The sequence below is a fragment of the Struthio camelus genome, chromosome 4 (assembly GCF_040807025.1).
Source record: "Struthio camelus isolate bStrCam1 chromosome 4, bStrCam1.hap1, whole genome shotgun sequence".
NCBI classification, from domain to species: Eukaryota; Metazoa; Chordata; class Aves; order Struthioniformes; family Struthionidae; genus Struthio; species Struthio camelus.
The window spans coordinates 12167891-12188070 of NC_090945.1; the positions used below are offsets into that span (position 1 = coordinate 12167891).

Sequence of the window (20180 nt, forward strand, 5' to 3'; positions counted from 1 at the left end):
CAGCTATTCAGGACGCTGTTTTCCCTGCCTGAAGTTTACCTTCCCTCTTGTTTGACTCTAAAACTGACATAGACATAGACTTTCTTATTCACCTAAATCTGCTCCTTCTTGTATTGTATCACGTGTACACGTAGCTCAGGCGAAGATGCCCATTTCGCTATTTTCCTTTCAAACCCACCCGCTTTACAGCTCCTGGAGTACCTTGCCTAGTAAATGATGACTGCGTTGAGAGGCAGACAGCACTGACACTGTAGTAGCCACTCTCAAAAAGTACCCGTAACCTGCCTTGCTTGCGAACTCTTTAAGCAGATGACTTAGGTCCTTGCATAGGCTGGCTGGCGCAGTGCTTGGTACGGCGCTTCGCCCAGCAGGGCAAGAATGCTAGTGTTCAACCTGCTTTTTAAAACGGGAAATATATAGGACATAAGCATCGGGGGCGAGGGGGGGGAATAGCGATGCCTGTATTGGCTATAGCAGAGCTGCGCACACACGCCAACTTAGGGCTTGCACCACAGGTGGAAGACAGGTTCGTAGCACTGCGTAGACGTCTGCCTCTGTTCTCTGTTTCTTTACCGATTTAAACCACGGCGTCCCAGCGACATGTATGCAACATCCAGAGGCCAGTCTGAACCCAGAGAAAAACAGCTCTGGAGTCCAGACAAGTGTTTAAGGGCTTGGTTGAGAGGCATCAGAGGAGGCACGTGAAAGGGCAGCGATCTAGACGCGTAGCCTTTCTGGAGGACATACCACACGCGTGAGGCAACGAAGAGCTCAAACCCCGCGTCCGTAGTTTTCACCCTAAAGCTCCGTGCTCGCCCTGCGGGAACGGCGCCTGGCCAGCGAGCGCATCTCTTCCCGCCGCGCCGGCCCGCGCTGGCGGCAGCGCCGCTGAAACGCGGGCCCCGCCACGGGGTAACCAGCGCGCAGCCGCCCGCGGCTGCTGCCGGCGCCGGGGCCTCCCAGCCGCGCCGCGGTGGACGGGAGCAGCCGCCCCTGTCCGCCCTCGGGGAGCCCCGGCCGCTGCCGGGGTGCCGCCGCCTAATGGCCGCCGCCCTTCACCCCGCCGCCAACGGCCGCCCCAACGGCCGCGCGGCGGGGGGCGGGGCCGGCGGCGCCCTCCCGCGGCGGCGCGCGCCGCGGCCGGCCCCGCCCCCCGCACCGGGCGGGGGCGGGGGGGGCGGAGCGGCGTGGCGCACCTGGGCGACGGCGCGCCACGCCCCTGGGCCCCAGCCGCCGCCGGGCCGCCCGCGCGTCTCACCCCGGCGGGGCCGCGGAGCGCCCCCCGCGCCTCGCAGGGCGGAGGCGGCGAGAGGGGACGGCGCGGCGCTGGCGCTGGGGCTGGGGCAGCGCGGCGCACAGCTCCTGCGGGCAGGCGGGGGCTGCCCGGCCCCTCTCGGCCCGGCCCGGCCCGGCCCGCCTGAGGGGAGCTGCCGGGCGCGATGTCGGCGCGGCGGCGGCAGCGGGCGGCCGCCGAGGAGGAGCCCGAGCCGGACAACGGCAGCGACAAGGTGGGGGGCGCGCGGCGGCGGCGGCGGCGGCGGCCGTTGGGGGCGCGCGGGGGCGGGGCGGGGCAGGGCGGGGCGGGCGCGCGGGTCCGCCCCCTCCCCCCGCACCTGGGGGGAGGGCTGGGAAAGAGGCGCCTCTTCCCGAAACGTCGGGGTCGCCCGGGGGTGGGGGGAGCGTCTGTCTGTCTGTCTGTCTGTGCGTGTGTGCGTCCCGCCTCCCGCTGTGAAACTGCTGACCGTTGCCCGCGCTGCGCCCCCGGTCCGGAGCGGCGGCTCCCCCGGCCGCCGCCGCCCCGAGCCCGCGCAGGCCGCCGCGGCCGGGCGGAGGCAGCGGTGTTCGCCTGCCGCCTCCGCCCGGCCCTTCCTTGCAGCTCGCCCTCGGGAGTCTCGGGCGGCGGCGGCGGCGAGCGCTGGTGACCTGCTCCGGTGAAAGGCTGTGTCAGCGCTTCCACAGCGGCTCGTTAGGGCTGTTTAAGGGATAGACGTTCACCTCTGGCCTGGAAAGGATCTACACTACTGCGTTTCTGCTAAGGCCAGAGGTTCCCGAAACACTGAGGCTACGCATCGGGCCCGTTACAGTGGCGAAACAGCCAGAGCGTTATGCTTTTGTTTGCCCCAGCGTTGAGGCTTATCTGTACAAAGGCAGGCTGCATCGCTGCTGATGGTCATCTGAATAAAACTGGTAGGCCGTTTTCATTTGGGTAGCCAGAATGCTACAAGCAAACGCGCTTTCTGATTGCCAAGGTGAGTTCGTAACACACGGTGGAGGGCTGTTGAATCGATGACTGTGTAAATCCACTTGGACTTCCCGGTTGCGGGGCGTGCGGTCTGTGGCAGGGAATCAGAAAGTGAAACTCGCTGATCGGTCCTTACTCTGCGCTTTGATCGCACGGACGCGAGGCAAGTGAGCTTGTGCCGTGTGCGTGGAGGGCCGCGATCAAGTAAGGTAGCGTTTAGACCATGTTTGTCCGTAGATGAAAATTAACTTTTAAACATGCGTTCTTGTAGCAGCCTGCTCAAAAACCAGTTTTCCTGTGGAGTTGTTCAGTTTTGCTTTATTCTGCAGGCAGAGTTCGTTTCTGAGCATTGCTTGAATGTACACGTTGAGCTACCTTCAGTGGGTTGTGCCCCGTCCAAGCCTGTGCTCCTCTGAACCCAAAAGGATGGACCTGGAAATTACTGATATTATTTTTGGCTTTCCTAGATGATCTCCAGGGAGGAAAGCAGGTCCTTTCTTGTAGGCTGCACTGTTACCGTAGCAGCTTGACAGTCCGGGCAAAAAGAGGGTTTAGTCCAATTTCAGATGGTATTGAACAAAAAGGGCTAAAAGAGCGCTTAGGCCAATTTCAGGTGATGTTCACAAAAAGGACTTTGCTGCTGTGTAAGAACACAGGATGTTTGTGAAAACATTAAGAAAATTAATTTAAGTATGCATGTATTTGCAGTTATTGCTTGAGCTGTTAAAGGAGGAAAGCTTTTTCTACAGTTCAGAAAACCTTTTTTCTCTCTTTTTTTTTTTTTTTCCGGATAGATTATTTTGGAGAACCTCTGTCCCTGTTACGATTGTTTAACATATCTGTGATGTACACTGCACTGATGACATTGTTGACACTTGGTACTGGTGACAAGTGACATCAAGGAAATATTTTACATATTAAGCTGTCTTTAGTGCAGTTAGGCAGCTGGAAGGACAAACCAGCATTTTGTGCTGAATTTGCCATCTGTGCGTCATAGCTTGGTTCTCTATTTTGGATACAAGTACGTGGGTAACATGCTGTAGGTGATTTGGCAGGAAGTATCGGTTCAGGTCATCTGTTCAGTATTCACAGATGCCACATACATGTTCTTAGATGGCTAACTTTCAGCTCTAGCTATTGCCTGTGCTTTACAGCTCATAGCTCTCACGTTATCCCTTTGATCTTTTGGGATTACTTGTTTTGCATGGAACTATGTATTTGGACCCAAAACTTGCTCTTTTGTCCGCAGTTTCTTCTCAGTGTGGTCGTGATGGGGTGCCACTGCTTTTTAGTATGTAGCTCAGAAACATCTCCCTCTTCTTCATTCATAATGAAGCAGAAAACTGAGATGTCTTCTTCCTTGTGGAAACTGATTTGTTCTTCTTCTACTGATGTTGACCCAATTCATTCAGTTTTCCAGATGCATAACGGTGATGTACTTTAAAGCACCTTGTTTACCAAAGCAGAGACGTGCTCTTTGTTTGCAAACAAGAACACTCCAAGAACACTAAATATGTCTAGTGGGTTCAATTTTTAGACTTTTAGTGCTGTTTTCAGTATGTCACCGACTATTTTTCATCTTATGCTTACTGTGTCCGTAGATGCTTCATTTTCCAGTGAATTTAAGTAAAGCGGTTTCTTTCCCTCATCTGCGCAGTTTCCTGTTACTAACTGAAAATACGTTTGTTAGCGATTTCTACTTACTCATTTTCAAATAAAATTTAACTTATTTGTTCTTGCACAAATACAGTACGCGCTTTGTGAAGCTTGCTCCTGAAGGTCCTCAGCTTTGTGAGTCTCAATGTCTTCAGCTTCTCACTAGCTTGTAGAGCTGATGACTTTTCCCCAAAATTCCCGTGAACCTGCCTCTTGCCCTGTAGAGCTTTGCAGTTTCACAAGTTTGTTATTCCTTCGTGTTGCTGTGTGATATGCAGAAGTGATCTTTAGGTTTTCCCTTTTTTGTCTGTTGCTGCTCGCCCTGCACACCCTTTTCCTAAGAATACGTGGCCAAAACACCTGCATGAAGACTCTACTGCCCTTCTGAACATGAGGAATGATTTGGTATTAAAATACTTAATATATATTAAGTTAAAAGTTTTACAAATTGGTCTTGTGTATACATTCATACTTCTCAATATTTCCAGATGTTTGTACTCTTACTGAAAAGGAAGTGACACTGCTTTCAGACGCTTCAGAAATTTAGCGTATCTTGAAAGTAATTGGAGAATTATTTCTGTTTCTATTGCGCAGAGCTGTCAGAGAGTAGGACGCAGAGGGTAGAGTGGAATCGTGTTGTATTGCTAGCCATGGGGATGAGTGACTGTTTGTCTTGGGTAGCTGTTAATTATTTGCAACTAAGACAAACCCAGAATCACTGACTAGCGTTTGTCCTACAGTATGGAAAAGCTGTTTCCATTCTATGAAACAGTGCTTCCTGGGAATCAATTACTAGATAAATTACTCAGATCTGTGAAGCTTGGTTTGGGACTTTGGTCTTTGTTCCCTAAAGCCTCATAAACCCACTCTGAGCGAAATAAAAATCCTGATGATGCTGTTGGTTATAGTGGAACATCAGAGTGTCTCTTTGATGGGTCATTTACTTTTTTCGTTTCACGTATTTATTTTGGAGTAACCTAAAAATGAGTCGTCTTTAATCTTCACAGAAGGCTCTCACAGTTGCATTGTCTGGTAAAAGCATAGTAGTTACCAAAGGGTTACTGCTTTCAAATTCTAAGTTTTTTGGAAGTGGTATTGAATTAGGACTAGTCCAGGTAGAAAAAAGATCTGCAGGTTTCAGTCTTTGGTTCAATGTGTGAAGTTGTTTTCTCTCACTTTGTTGTGTTCTTGCGTTCATCAGGCCTTAATTGCTGGGGGGAAAAAAAGACAGGTTTCGTTATTTAGGATCTTTTGATGCTTTGATATCTTGACTTCAGAGGAAGGTATCAAGGTACGTCTAATTAAACATGCTACAATGTGGTCTAATTGAACTATTGACTAAAGTGTAAAACTTGCAGCAGAGCAGAAAGGTGGACGATAGAGAGAAAACTCAAGCAATGCTTATACAGGTAAAATGACAAAAAATAAATTCTTTTGCTTGCTAAATTTTTCACATAAGTTGTTGGAAAATGTCTGTCTTCATTTTCTCAATTGCTCTTAATGTAGGTGATTCTGCGTTCTCTGGGGGAAAAAAACCCCATATATTCACTGCCTGTTTCTTACTATGTTCTAAAAAAATTCCAATACCAGCAGGTCACTGCAAATGCCTGAGTAACTGGAATAATTCTGGTGCATAGTTCACTCAGCACGTGTTAATTGCAGTGGAGTGTGCGTGTGTGTTTGTGTGTGGTATTAGTAGCTGTAAAACAGGAATTAAGACGTGTATATTCTTCAAGAGGAAGAAAGGTTGACATGTCTAGATTTTTCTGCATGACACATGCTGTATTCTGGTAGCTGTTGTGAAGCAGCTAACAACAATAAGTATATATACAAACTTAATTTTTGGCGAGATGTCACATGTTTTGACGTCCTGTTAGGGAGGCACAGTTTCTTGACTGTTTCATTTCCTCCTTTGTATGGCCAAATATTTGTGACTTTGTTTAGGACTTGCATCCTTAAGCTAAATATTCTACCTGTTTTAAAAATGTACAAATAAATAAGCTTTTGCCTCGGAGTACTCGCCAAATGCTGAAGAACAATGAGCTTGAGGAATTCTCTAGTGTGCTTGTCCTTTGTAGTGTGTCAGATATGCGTGTTTATGTGCTGAGCTTGAGGTAGCATGTGAATAGCTGTCATGTTTACCTTCTTCCCTGTGCTTGCTAGGCGTGTATCATCTTAGCCTTGTTTGACGTGCACTTGGTGAGCTGATCAGATAGGTTCTCTTGAAGGAATATACGCCACCGAATGAACAAGTTGCGAAGAGGTTGCTGCCTTGCTTCTGTCTGTTACAGAGGCCTGGGGTGTGAATCAGGAAAAGGAGAGTGGCGTATATTTTTCATGTAACAGGCTCCGTCACCTACAGTTTGAGGGTGGTAGAGAAAAATGAAAATACCTCGGATCAAGCACTTAATTTGGAGTTGGGGTTGAAAGGCTACTTGGCCTTTCAGAACACAAGTTTTATGGTTTCCGTTTAACCTTTGAAAACCTCATAAGTATCCACCCGCGACTTGAAAACCATGGTGTTTCCATTCCAGCCCCTCTCAGCTCCTTGTTGTTCCTGAGTGTTCAACATTTGCAAATCCCAAGTCTGGAAAGCAGCAGGAGGAGGAAGGGCTGATCGGTTTTATGCTAAACTCCAAAACTGCATGTACAAGACCCAGCTGAAGTAGCGCGACTCTTGATTTTCAGAGGGCTTTTGTAGTAATTAAGCCAGCATTTCCTTCCATAATGATTGCTGTACTTCATGGCTATAAACAGGAACACTTTTAATTATTTTACATGATTGACTATAAAACACAATTCTTATTTACAAGAGGAAAATTTGTCCCCCAGTGATTGGGTTCTCAAACCACTTCATGCTGCAAAAGACAATTAACTAGTTCTTAGTAAACAACTTCCTCTTTGGCTTCTGACTTTGCAAATTAACTTCCTTATGCGTGAAATGTTTGTGGCCACTATAGCAATTAAATGGAAAATTAAGTGTTCAAGGTCGTTCCTGAGGTAAGTTACAAAGGGAAGTTGAAGATAGTTGATGGTTTACTCCCCACTGATTAATGTAGGAAATTAAATCTTAAAAACGGCAAACTGTACTAAGTTTTGTTTGTTCAGCTTCAGCAGTGGAAAGAAGAACAAGGTTTATGTTGTTCAGCTGCTTGAGGTAGTTGTGTTCCTCACTTGGTACATGTTGACCCTTGAGATTCCCAAGTAACCTTTCAAAATACCATTGAGCAAATTTTGCAGTAGGGGATTGAGAAAGTAAATCTGAAGATAAAATAAAAAATCTATTGCAATTGTTTTCACTTTTGTATTTAGATGAGCTACAGAAGAAATATCCTTTTCATCAGCTTTAGTGGGGAATAGAGCTTGGCTTGATTATAAGGTACCTTATTTAGCAGATGATTTTTGTATTAGATTGGTTGTCAGGTATTTAGGTATGCAACATCTCATCTGCAATGACTATTTTTGAGTTTTTCTTAATTAGTGTAAATGATTTAATAGATGGCCAGAATTTCAAAGGTATATTTTTAATAGGAATGTAAAATAAGTAATTTAAATGCATGTAATTTAAATCATACCCTGTATAATGCAGTATAAAACACGACCTTGATTTGATGACCTGTAGGGAGACAGAAACTTAAAAAGAATTGATGAGGACAAGTAAACATTGGAGTTCCTTGTGCAGTGGGATTATGCTGCCTGTATTGTGTAGGATCTTTCTAAAAGATCTAGAACTTAGGTATTTAGCATAGGATAGAAAACACCGGAATCCTATTTGTAGCTTTTGTAAAAATTGTGCACTTGGCTTTGGAAAACATAAACCCTGATTTGATGGGGCAGTTGCAACTGGACGATTGATGGGGATGCTCTATGAAAATGCAGTTATATGCCAAAGTTCCTGCAAGCTTTCATGTTGCACTTTTCAAGCTGTAAAATTTTTAGTCCTCTACTATGCATTTTGAGACTTGGTCCGAACAGAGACAGTTACTGACTTGGTTTAGAGCTCTTTGTGGTGGGTAAAAGCTTCCTGGACTTGCAGGTTGCACCAGCGAAGCTCACATTAACAGCAGCATGAAGCTCACTGAAAAACACATCAGATCTACACAGAAAGACTCCTCCTTCCAGGTGTTTGGATGCCCTGAAAGGGCACGCAACAGTGACTTCAAGTGTTAACAAATCTCAAATCTAAAATATTTCCAATGACGTGCACAAGTGAAAATTCATATAGAACATGCAGTTACTCTCTTAAATGTCTAAAGGACAAAAGTAAGCATGAAGGTGTTTTACTGCTTCATTGGGAATGGTAATATTTTCTGCAATCCAACAACCCCAACATGGAATAAAAGTTCTGAGTACTTAAAAGGGAGAACATCTGCACATGCAAGCAAGGATTAATATTAAAGAGTCTACCTTGTGGCTTTAGAGCCGGGATTATTGCCTGTCATCTGTACAGCGAGTAGCGTCCTCTTGCACTGCGCAAATAGTTTGCTGTACTCGGGTGCCGATTGAGCTAGCTGGAACATGCCTTTGGGAAAGGTCTGTGACTTTTCTTTTCTTTTTTTTTAATCATAACATCTATGACTGGTTTGCTAACATGTGGTGCAGTACTGTGAAAAACTGATGTGAATAACATGGTTGTAAGCACACTAATTTAATATACGTTTTATATATATATACATATATACGTATGCTTTTTGTGTTTTTTAGACTTTTTTCCTCAAGTCTTGACCACACTAAAAATAATTGCTATTTTTGCTTTTATTAAGAGTAGAGAAGATTTAAGAGATAAAGAAGTGGTTAACTTTGTTTACTGAAGAAGTAAATGAAGTAAAATCCATTCAAGAATGATATCTTTGTGGGGCACAGGGAGAATGAAGTGAGCAAGGAAACATGATTTTTGTTTTTAAAAAGTGATGGTATTTGCCCCCTGCGTAAGGTTCATATGGCTGGAGAGGATGCCGTGGGTAGTGAAGCTGCCCAGTGGGTGAAGTGCCAGGGCTTGTCCTTTAATTGGCACCCTTGGAGGTGGGAAAGCTGGGGAGGTCCGGAGCAAAATCTCTGCTGGATACTGAGGGCTGCGGGGGGCTCGGGCGCCTGGAGCGGCTGGTGCTCCAGGGCAGGCCTCACTCGGGCCCTGCAGCACCCTGGCCAGCTCCCAGCCCTCCCCTGCCTCCGGGCACCCTAAAACACATCAGTCAGCCCTGTACCCCTCCCAAAATCCTAACCCTCTCCCCCAGCACAGCCCCGTTCTGTGCAGTTTTCCAAATATGGGTTTAGTCATTGCCTTTGGACTGTCAGGTTTCAAGAGTCTGTTCTCCACCTGTGTTGTTTACAGAGGTTTCAGTTAGTGAGGCTATAGTAACCTTAAAGTGTAGCTACTTAACGAAGGCAAACAGATGAAGAGGAAAAGGTTATAGCCTATAAATAAAGTCACGGTGTGATGGCCGAGATCGTAGGGCTTTTAATTCTGTGATGTCTTGGGGGCAGGGAGAGAGAAACCTCTGTCCTCTTCCAAGATGCAAAAAAACCCCTTCAGGGTAGGGGAAGAAAATAACATTATTAAGCAAAAGTAAGAAACGAGCAGTCCTGTTCTTGCAGCTAGATTAGAAGAAACAAAGCCTAATTTTGTTTCTCCTAACAAAGGAGAAACCAAAAAAACTCAACCAACAACATGCTGAGACCTGGGATGAGGGGCTTGGAAGGAGAGAGGGGCTTAGAAGTGGTGGTGTGGAGGTGGTGAATAACATTTTAAAGCACAGTTACTTCATAGTCCCCCGAGCCATTTGGAGCTGAGGAACCTGAGGTGGCAGGGCAGGCTCAAAGCTCTCTGGGCTTGTACAGCGGCCAGGTGAGTCAAGGAGGTCAGGGAGAAGTTTGGTTTGAACAGAGCAAGAAGCTGAGCTTGAAGATAGGATTCCTTCGTTCTGCTGTAGCGATCATTTTGACTCCTCAGAGTTGTATCTCTTGAAATATTAGAGCAAGTACTGTAGTAAGCACCTTTACTGTTAGCGTTTTCTGAGGAAAAAAATATTGTCTTTGCTACTGGAGACAATTTGTACGTTAGACTGCAAATTTTGCACTTGGGTAGACAAAAAGTCTGTCTAGCAAGCATGTTCCTGAGTGGTCCTTAGTGAATGCTGAAGAAGCAACTAAAATACTGGGGTCATATGAAGAGATTATTTTGAATCATATTGTGTCCACAGCACTCTTTCACTTCACAATTTGCTTTTCTCAATTTTTTTTTTCCGAAGTTGAACAGTACAAGTCCCAGTGTAGATACGTATGGGACTGTGTCAGCAACCTCTCTTCATTGTGTAAGAGTGACTGTTTTCTCATGCGTTCTGTTCCTATTGCTTTAATTTGACATTAATCCATCAGAAGGCCCTTCTCCTTGTCCCCTAAGTTATTAGTTTAAGAGATGTAGGTGAGGCAAATCTGTTAGAGGATTGGGCATTTTGGGGAATCTTACTTATTCTATGTGATCAGTTGTATTATTTCTGGAAAAGCATATTGTCATCCTTATGTATGTGGGTAGAAAACAAGCCTGGAATGTGAAGTTACTTGAGTGCAGCAAGTAGCATCGCAACATCTGAGCGTTGGCCTTCCTATGAATATTTATTGAGATACTCTTATTTCCTACAACATCTAGTTTCACTAGTGCACAGTTGTCTTTTTTAGATGGTAATGTGGAAATTATCAGTTCCTGAAATAATATTTGTGACTCTGAAAAATGTTTTCTGACCTAATAACTAATATTCCTGTATGTTGTGTTTGTTTTGTTCTGTTTTTTGTCACAGGAAGTGGATTTGGATGAAAGATTTGGAGAGTTGGATCTCAGAAATGATTCAGATATTCCTGATGTTCCCCCATCAACAGACAGCACTCCAGAAATCCTCAAAAGGGCATTGTCTGGCTTGTCTGCCAGGTATAGTAAAAAAAACAAGCTCTCAAATTTGAGAGCCGCTGACTAAAATTATTACTAAGATCATAGTACGGTTTTAATTTTCATATGATACACATGAAAATTGAAATTTATTTTCTATTTAATATCACGATGGATTTATTTTCGTTTGGATAGCCCATTTTATCTGATTAATATTTTATGCATAGTACCTGAAGCTTGCCCACTGCATGCATTTCTAAATAGATCACTGCAATGTTTAGCTACAGTTCACTTCAACATTTGTGGTTATTTCCTCTAAGCATTGCAATAAAATGGGCTAAAGAATAATAATTAGGTTTGACCCCCAGAATATGTGTTTCTGGGTGGTTATAATACACTGACTTCATCTATCCAGTGTTAATCAGAGGTCATTTGTGAAAGGAAAAGAAATACAAATTCTCTGTGTGGGTGAGCTTTCTTTGCTTTTCGTGCCCGCTTTTCCACTTGTTCATTCACTGTTCTTTGAAGTTAAATACAACATACCTTTTACTTGTAAGCAACGCTTCCTTCCCCCCCCCCCCCCCCACCTTCTGTCTTTTTCAGACCTTATTTTCTACCTCTTGCCCTTGTTCACAGGGACTTAGGTAGCAAATGGTGTGTGTGTGTGTGCGTGTGGTTATATAGCTAGATATATAGATAGTCCTGGAGGTTTCCATATTCATGGACCTTAATGGATAAAATTGCTATTCCATTTCTTTATATAGTTTCTTTACATACAAAACACTTCCTCAGTCAAATCCGTTTCGAGATGGCTGTTAGCATTTTCTTTCTTTCAATAATCCAATGAAAGCATGTAGATGTGGGATAGATTATATATTGAAGAACCAGCTAGGAAAACAAATGTGTATATTATGTATACTTTATGCTTAACTTATCAAATCAAACAATATATAATTTATATTTTATACACAACTGAAGTCTTGTAGAAGTCAGAAGGCAGACCTTCAATCCAGTGTATGATAAAACTTTCCAAGTCCTTGTTCCAAAAACTGATCTCCAGCAGGTGGCTCTAATAGTAAAGTGAAACTCAAGGTTTTTTCATTTGCACATAGTTTAATACATTCTCTCTTTTTGCCTTGATGTCGAGTAGCTACAAAATCTGTATTGTGGCCAGATTTCAAAAAGCATATTTTCAGACTGCACTGTTTCAGAGCAGAATGCGACACTCTCTCAACTGCCATCAATGTCAGTGTGTTCAGTTACAATCATTTTCAAATTTCTCTTACTGTGTTATATATTGTGGAAGTCTTAGGTCTCCAAATCAGACTTCTTCTAGAATAGAAGGCACTTGTATGTTGTTACCTCAAGACTTGGACTAAGAAGCACAGATGAGACCTTTCCTATTTTACATTTTTGAAATTCTTTGTTGGAGTGTTTGCACAAAGATGTTTTGAGTGCAAAATTAAATTCTCGGTGCCTTGTGAATGCCATTTTATTACCTGCTAATATGGTTTAATATCTGAGGCAGTCCCACCAGCACTGTTGTCATAACGGGTAACACGAATGAGTTGCACTGTAACCCTAAAATATTATCACATTTTATATTTGACCTTAAAAGGAAACGGCATCCGTGCCATGCTGGTACAAGTTTACGATGTAATGAACTTGTCATAATATTAGGTGGCTTCATAGATTCTGGGGCTTTTTGTCTTATTTACCAAGGATGGCTTTCCAGTACCGTGCTTGTCAAAAAACTCAAGTTTTCATATAGCATTTTGACATTTTTCGTTAGAGAAGTTGAATCCTTTTACAGGAGTCTTTTGTTCATCATGGATATGTCACTAAGCAAGTTGCTGCTCTATAGCTAACGTAGCAAAGGAATTTAAAGCAACTGTCGCAATACAGTCAGTTCTGCCTTTGTTCCTATATCTATGGCAATTCCAGTTAGTAGCTTTAGTTACCGTTAATCTGCCAGTGAATAACATCCTTTAAATTAATGTAATTCAAATTTACATTAAGACTGGGTTATGAATCTAAACTAATAGTGTCTCTTTAAACAAACGTATCTGCTGATGCAGCAAGGAACTATAAAAGACTGTTATAAAAGCAAAGCAGTAGAAAGAATTGTTTTAACCTGTAGTAGGTTTTTTTGTGTTCAGCAATAATTTGTGATTAGGTGGTTTCAGTATACTCTTGTGGGTGAGGTTCTTGCAGGGCGAAACAAGAAGAACAAGAGGAGAGAAACTTACAGAAACTGGATTATTAATAACTGGAATCACTTCCACAGCAGGGTGGAGCACGTGGGAGGTTTAATGTCAGAAATGTGTGTGTTTGTGTGTTGTGTTTGTTAGTTTGTTTTTTAAATGGACGGAGGTTTTGATTTTTCCCGATACTGGTCAGGGCGGAGTGGAGAGGAAATAGCATTTTGTTTAGTCTAGAAGTTGCATAAAAAGAAACCTGGGTTTACGCGTTCAGCCAACGCTTTTCAGTCCTTGTTTTAAAAACGTCTTGTTTTGTGAAAGAAGGCATTAACGATGACAGGAATTTCTATTTTGCGTTCCTTAGGTAGCGGCAAGCAGTTGCAAAGGTATACAAGGGTTACAGAGTACAACTGGTTTGCTCCATCACCCCTCGCTTTCACATGTTGCCCTGTCCTAGTTCTGGTGCTCACACGAGCACAGGACCGCTTTCAACAGACACGACTCTGTGCTTGGAAAAATAGCTACTTTGCTAATAAGGAAAGTCTGTGATGACTTCTTTTTCCCTCTGTCACTCCTCTAAAGCTGATAAGCCTTTTTCTTTTTTTATTTTTTCTCCCCCCGCCCCCAGCAGCCTTTTTTTAAAAAGTCAGTCTTTACATGGCTGAGAGCCCATATATCTTGCTGATTATATAATGCTTCGTGAGAGTCCTGATGTGTTTTCACAGCACCTTCAACAGGGTGTTTGAGTTGTATAATTGCAAATGAGTTTTTTATTTGAGTGTGGGGGAAGAAGAAAGATTATTCACTGAATATTTTATTTACTTGGATATTGGGTTAATTCTGGGTGTTTTGCTCTGTATTTTATTAAATATGCAAGTATTTTTGTGAATTACTACAGTTTCTAATATACTTTATGATCCAGTTAGTAAAGGAAGTGGCCTTTATTTTAATTTATAACTGGTTACTTTCTATTCTCTTATTTTTATAGATGGAAAAACTGGTGGATTCGTGGAATTCTAACTCTAGCTATGATTTCGATGTTTTTTCTGATCATATACCTGGGATCATTTATGCTGATGCTTCTGGTAAGTTTGCTTAAAGGTGTTCTTCTGTGCCAGGCTAACTTAACCTCTTCATTCATCATGCGTTCATCATGCTTTCATCATCATAGCTGGAAGCAACTGCACGGGCATTTCAGAAAGCAATTCGCCTTGTATTTTTGTGAATAGGACTATTTTTGGAAAACACTGAACACAATCAGATTTGGGCTCTGCGCAGAAATGGCATCTTCCATACTTGAATTTCTTATTTTAAATAAGATTTAAGTTAAATCTAGGAACTTTAACAATTTTTACCTTCCAGCTGATAAAACTGCTCTCATCCATTTGCTTGCCCAGTTCCCACTGCCTTCTATTTAAATTTTTTGAAGTTTGCTTATTTAAAAAAAAAAAATCATTTTTTTTCAGGCTGAGGAAAGCAGGCAGCCCTTAAACTTTGTTAGTTGTGACTGGTCCTGAAAGGCTTTCCTCAGTCATGCTCCATTAGTTTCCTGCTTCTCTACAGGACTGCCTTGTGGCTTTGGGTTTATCTGTAAAATAGAGCTAGATCTGCCTCTGGGGTAGAGAGGTGAAATGCATTTTTAGGTCATGAAGTGAACAAATAGCATTCATATACCCTGCATGCCTGTCCATCTTTCCTGCTCCTGTCCATCTTTCCTGCTCCTGTCCATCTCTCCTGTAAAACAAATAACGGTTTAAGTATCTTTCCCAGCCACGGCAAGTAACAGGCAGGGATGTGGCTTCTAAAACATTGACATGAGTACTTCTGGTTAACTGCTTCACTTTTTCTTTTTTTTAACTCTAAATTTGTCTAGCTGTCAAATCGTATTTTTAGTTTTTCATTACCTACCTTGAAACACATCTTGGAGTGCAATGGTTTGAGATATTGGAATGTTGTTTCACCAGTTTGATGGTCTGTATTACAGCCTGTTACATCCTAATGACACTGGTGTGTGTGGGGGTGTGTGTATATATATATATGTATATATATATACACACATATATATATGTTTTGTTTTGTCTTCAGAAAAATGAAATAATGAACTTGTAATGCATTTTTCAATGGTAGAGTATTCTCTTTCTTTGAGAGTGGGAAGAAATGAATAAAAATCCCCTTTAAAGCATAGATTATCATCTTAAGAGTGCTCCTCTGACCCCCAGTTCTTCCTTTAGTCCTTCCTATAACGCTTCCAGAATAATGACAACTGGAACAAAAAGGAAGCAGTCAATTTGCAGCGTGACTTGGTATATTAATGGTGTGTTGTAAGTTTCTTTATAGCTTTGCCTATGACTGCAGATGAAGCAAAAAGTAATAAAAAGTCTCATGTAATTAGTCCTCTGTTGGACCATAAAGCAAAAACTCAGTCATCTAATATAATCTCTATAAATTTGACATTGGATTAGAAACTATTTAAAAAAGAAAAATGGAGCAAAAGGACTGTTTTGTTCATGAATGATTTCACTTCACTGGAATCAAATAGTTTAAATTTTGACAAAATTCTTGACAAGATTGTGCCCTTACACACAAATGTCCTTTTCCACGGCAAGGCACGCTCCCTTAATGTTGCCTTTGCAAACATCATTCAAGTTTATAATGTAGGTAAAGCATAAAAGGGAGCATGGGGTAGGTGGACTTCTAAACTAACTCAATGAGGTGATGTAATACTGTTTGAACTGTGTTTATTGTGTTGAGCAAGATTAAATTTATACATGAACGCAAGTGCTAAGAGAATATTGCAAAGCCTAGCGTGCCTGTGCGCACAGTCAGCGTAGGCAGATTGTTACTCCTACCTCGACGCAGGATTACTCACGACTGATGTTTGGAAATACTTTAAATCTGGACATGGCGATCTGCTTGGGGACGATGAATTAGACAAACCTGGCAAATAGGCCTTTGGAGGCCAAGACTGGCAGGACATACTTCCAGACTTGCACAGGCAAGCACAGAAGTAGTCAGATTATCAAAACAAAATGAAGGCTGTGGAGGGTGTGACATTCAGACCTGGCTTAGACAAGCTTTGCCTCTAATCATCAATGCTAATTAGCAGTATAGACTTACTGCTAATGGGATGTTTGCAAGTAGACAACCTGGGTCTACCCGGATTGTGTCACTCACTCAGTTATCCCTTTGCATGTAGAAAATACCTCTTCAACTAAATTTAAAAATAAAACATAGCCAAAAGAACTGAAGAGCCTCCTTAAAGGAAACGGTTCTGACTTGCCACTGCCGAATTGTTTTAACGAAGAAAAGGCGGGAGCTTTCCCTTGTTTACGGATTGAACTCTTGCAGCTAGCCCAGCGTTCTTTTTCTCAGCACGCCTAATGTTTTCCAGTTTTGGGGGGGAGGAGGTTAAACAAAGCTTTAATTTCCCCTGGACTCTCTTTGAAGTTGTTTGAGGTCTGTGTGGAATTTCAATTCAAAATAATTGCTGCCCTTAACGCAGGTTGCAGTACTCCTTACTGCCTTTAAGGAACAACTACAGCACATCTACATAATTCTTTCTTTCTCTTAATTTCAGGTCTTAAGCATCCAAGTGAAGTGTTTCCATGAAATCATTACTATAGGTTACAGAGTCTATCACTCATATGACTTACCATGGTTTAGATCCCTAAGCTGGTGAGTAGCAAGAAAATAAGACATTTGAAATATGAAGGTTTATATTCTTCATATCCCATTATGGTGGAAAGAGTTTTGTGGGGAACGTGCAGAACTAACACCTGACATCTCTCTCTTAATACAATATTCTACAATTGTCTTCCACTTGTGAACTTGGAGAAGTCAGTTGGCCTTGTACTATTTAATTTTTTTTCCTGTTGTAAATACATATATATGTATGCATACAGACAAACTCTAATAAGAATTGAGCACATATAAGCTATCTAAAAACACGTATAGCCAAATAATCACCTGATTTACATTATTTGCACTGCTTTGATTCTCTGGCAATTAATCCTGCGTAAGAAATAAAAAGAATGGGTACCTCAAACTTTAAAGGCTCCTCTTCAGACAGAAAAAGTAAAATAATAACGTATAACTTTTAAATCCTTTCCGATCTTATACTTAATCACAGGACTGCATAAATACAGAAGTGTTGTGGGATCTTTTGAAAGCCTTGAAAAGTGAGCTTTAGCATCTATAGGAGGGGAGGAGGAATAGAAAGAAATGAGTACCGCTTTCTCTGAGAATACCCAGAGATCCAGTCCATTTTAAATTGCAAGTTCTTAGCCTCTGCGAATGACTTCAGTAATAAGCTAAAAAGTACGTTCCTTGCGTGTATCTCCTACTGGTTTTAGATTTGTGTCTCTTTTATACTGAATGCTGCTTTAGCATTTGAGGATCTAATTGTGGCTTAACTCCGGAAAGCTGATTAGCTGTCCTTGTATGAAGACCTTGTAGCAGAGTTACCTGTACACCAAGTCTTGACTGAATGCAGTTTCTCTGAAGAGCCTTCAAAAAGAGGTGTCTGAAGATGGCATTTTGCCTCAGTATAGATCCTGGGGTATGGACAGTCCCACAAATTTGTTGTTAAAAGCTGTAGTAATAGCCGTGTTTACTGGTTTGTTGGTTGATTTAACACAGCAAGATGATTGCTCAGTGAAGAAACCTAAAAGGCAAGCAAAAAGTGTGGTGGGCTGGAGCAGCAGATGCAGCAATAGTTATTTTGGGCAAGAACCATTAGGCTGGACTGCAAAAGTGAAGTTACGTTAAGGTCCTCAAGCCTCCTAGCAGCTCCAAACTGCTCTATAACCTCAGGGAAATAATTATGCAAGTACTTTCTCTTTATTCGTAGGGCAGAAACCACAAACTATCCTTTTTATGCAGTATACAGGAGAAAATGCACAGGATTGCTTTTCTCTGTATGGATAATGCTCGATACTTGCTCTGTAGTTTTTGATCAGGGAATATCCCAAAAGGAATTGCATAGGTATGGCGTATTCAATACTATAATTCAGTACGAAAGCATTTTTCAAATTGTTTCCATCTCCAAAATGTGTCTGTTTTTTCCTAATGCAAATTGCTTTGGAAGAACTAAATTACAAGAACTGACTTGTCAAAGGAGACAGCAACCCAGAAGTAAAAGTGAAAGACTTGATTTATACTTGCATTTAGTTTTTTATCACAAATATTTTCTGCTTTTCTATTTTTCCTTTTCCTTTTGAAGAACAGCGCTAAAAGATGGATCATCTTGTTAAAATAACAAATGCCTGTTGTACCTTACAGGTACTTCTTGCTGTGTGTGAACTACTTTTTTTATGGAGAGACCGTAGCTGATTACTTTGCTACATTTGTTCAGAGAAGAGAACAGCTTCAATTCCTAATTCGTTACCACAGGTTTATATCTTTTGCACTCTATTTGGCAGGTAAGTGTAGAAATCACAACAATGAAGGAACATTGTGCTGCATTTGTTTCTGTGCTTGCTTGGATTTGAACAAATTTCTTTCGTACTCTGTAGATTTATCTACTTTCATTTCTTCTTTCCACTGTGTTGGTGGTCACGCTTCCATTTTTCTCGTGAAAAGATTAATCCAAATTTTATGTTCACTGAGAAGGAAGTAGTCTAAAAAAGTAGATCTTCAGTTCTGCTCAAGAAATCTTGAGAAAGTCGAGCTATTAGTGCTCATCAGGAGTTGGCATATGTTAGTCCTGACAGCTTAAGGACTGGGCTCAGTACCTGAACATATGAATGGTATTTTGGCAGTCCCTGGAGATGACTTGTATGTTTAATTGCTCTGCTGGAATGATGCTTTATTGTGCAAGTGTTCTGCCAGGTCTACAGGAATAAGATTTACTGTTAGATTTTTGAATTTGCCATGCAAAGTGCCTGAAGCTTTACTTGGTCTGCAAGATGCTCAAATATTGTATCATTGATAAATTGTCCTCGTTGTCCAGAGAAACAGTTTTTTAAAAGCTTCTCCTCTAGGAAAAAGAAACAAAGCTGTCTGTCTTACGGCATATTGCTTTCTGAACAAGTAATTACAGTCCACAGTGTTTTCAGAAATGCAATTAAAATGAATTTATTTTAAGAATGAGTCAGCTGAAGACAAACATGAGCCTAATGGACAGGACGCTGGGCCCATGCTCAAGACTGAGTTTTATTTCTGACTCTGCAGCTGGTCTTGCTGGAGGATGTTGGCTGAGTCGCTTCAGATTTTCCATTTAAACTTCATTTTTTAACTACCTTTAGATCCATTAGGTGAAGTGTTACCCAAGAGGGGAGTATTAGAGGAAATTAGAACAAGTGGTTGTTATTGCTTCTGAGGTGGTGGTGCATTTCTCAACTTCTAACTCTGCTGGTGTGTGCTAATTCACCAAACTTATGTTCCTCTTTTCTACTCTCCCTCTTGATTAAATTAATCTTCTGCAAATTATCCCACTTTTCTGCTGTGTTACACATAATTGTGTAATACAGCAAACAACCTGATCTTAATATAGAACTTTTAGTCTGTCCTTTTTTTTCCCCCCAACTGGGACTGAAAATTCTGCTCTGTGCTTAGACCATAAAGTAGAAACCAGTTTTCAAAGACTTAGCCTTTTTCAGCTGGCTGCATCTTGAGGAAAAACAGCTTAATCTAGTGTCTTGCTACTGCTGGCAGGCGATGAGGGAAGAGACAAGAGGACCCAGTCACGAGCACAACAGGAGGCAGAACACAGCAGCCCCTCTTGGTGGCTGAGTTGTTAGATAGACCCGACGTTCCCGACCTGTGGAGTGCTGAGGGATTCCCTGAAGGGTTAAGGGCCCTCCCGAGCATGACGTTGCCCTGGAGGGAGAAAAGTTGATACAGCGTTATGTTTCTTTCCATCAGTTGCATTCCCCAGCATCTGCACTTCTCGTTTCTGTTGCGTGCCACCACACGCCTTTCTAGGGGAAAGGGGTACAGTTTTCCTAAATTACCTCTGTTAAACGTTTAAAAACAAGCTTATTGACCTTGGCTTTTGAATAACTTTTAAAGGTGGTAGTCTCCTACCCTAAAAATGTGTGTCTATGATGAGATTTTGTAACTGTTGAAGTAATGAAAGGGATGTCATTACTAATGTTAATTAAATCTTGCATTCTGATAAGTCGTTCTCTATATACACTGGCTGAATAGAAGCAAATGGTACTAAAAGTTGAGGGATAAAAACTGCTTTAGAGGAAAAGAA

General features: G+C 42.2%; 1 protein-coding gene and 1 long non-coding RNA gene across 8 annotated transcripts in view; one reads left to right on the forward strand and one right to left on the reverse strand.

Moving 5' to 3' along the window:
• CDS1 (CDP-diacylglycerol synthase 1) overlaps window positions 1–20180 on the forward strand; it is a 385867-nt gene that overhangs the window by 350367 nt on the left and 15320 nt on the right. For 3 of the 7 annotated variants that reach the window (XM_068941516.1, XM_068941514.1, XM_068941517.1), the window contains 4 exons: window positions 10693–10820; window positions 13968–14064; window positions 16557–16654; window positions 18260–18399. In XM_068941516.1, coding sequence (XP_068797617.1) covers window positions 14008–14064; window positions 16557–16654; window positions 18260–18399 — 295 coding nt within the window. In that variant the 5' untranslated portion in view covers window positions 10693–10820; window positions 13968–14007. Of the gene's footprint in view, window positions 1–1360; window positions 1509–1624; window positions 2250–8401; window positions 8432–10692; window positions 10821–13967; window positions 14065–16556; window positions 16655–18259; window positions 18400–20180 lie in introns of those variants that run through there. The other 4 variants (XR_011140811.1, XM_068941511.1, XM_068941513.1 and 1 more) reach the window with 3 other exon arrangements.
• LOC138067131 (uncharacterized) overlaps window positions 18395–20180 on the reverse strand; it is a 41503-nt gene continuing 39717 nt past the window's right edge. The window contains exon 5 of the long non-coding RNA XR_011140812.1: window positions 18395–19798. This is a non-coding gene — a long non-coding RNA (uncharacterized lncRNA). The remainder of the gene's footprint in view (window positions 19799–20180) is intronic.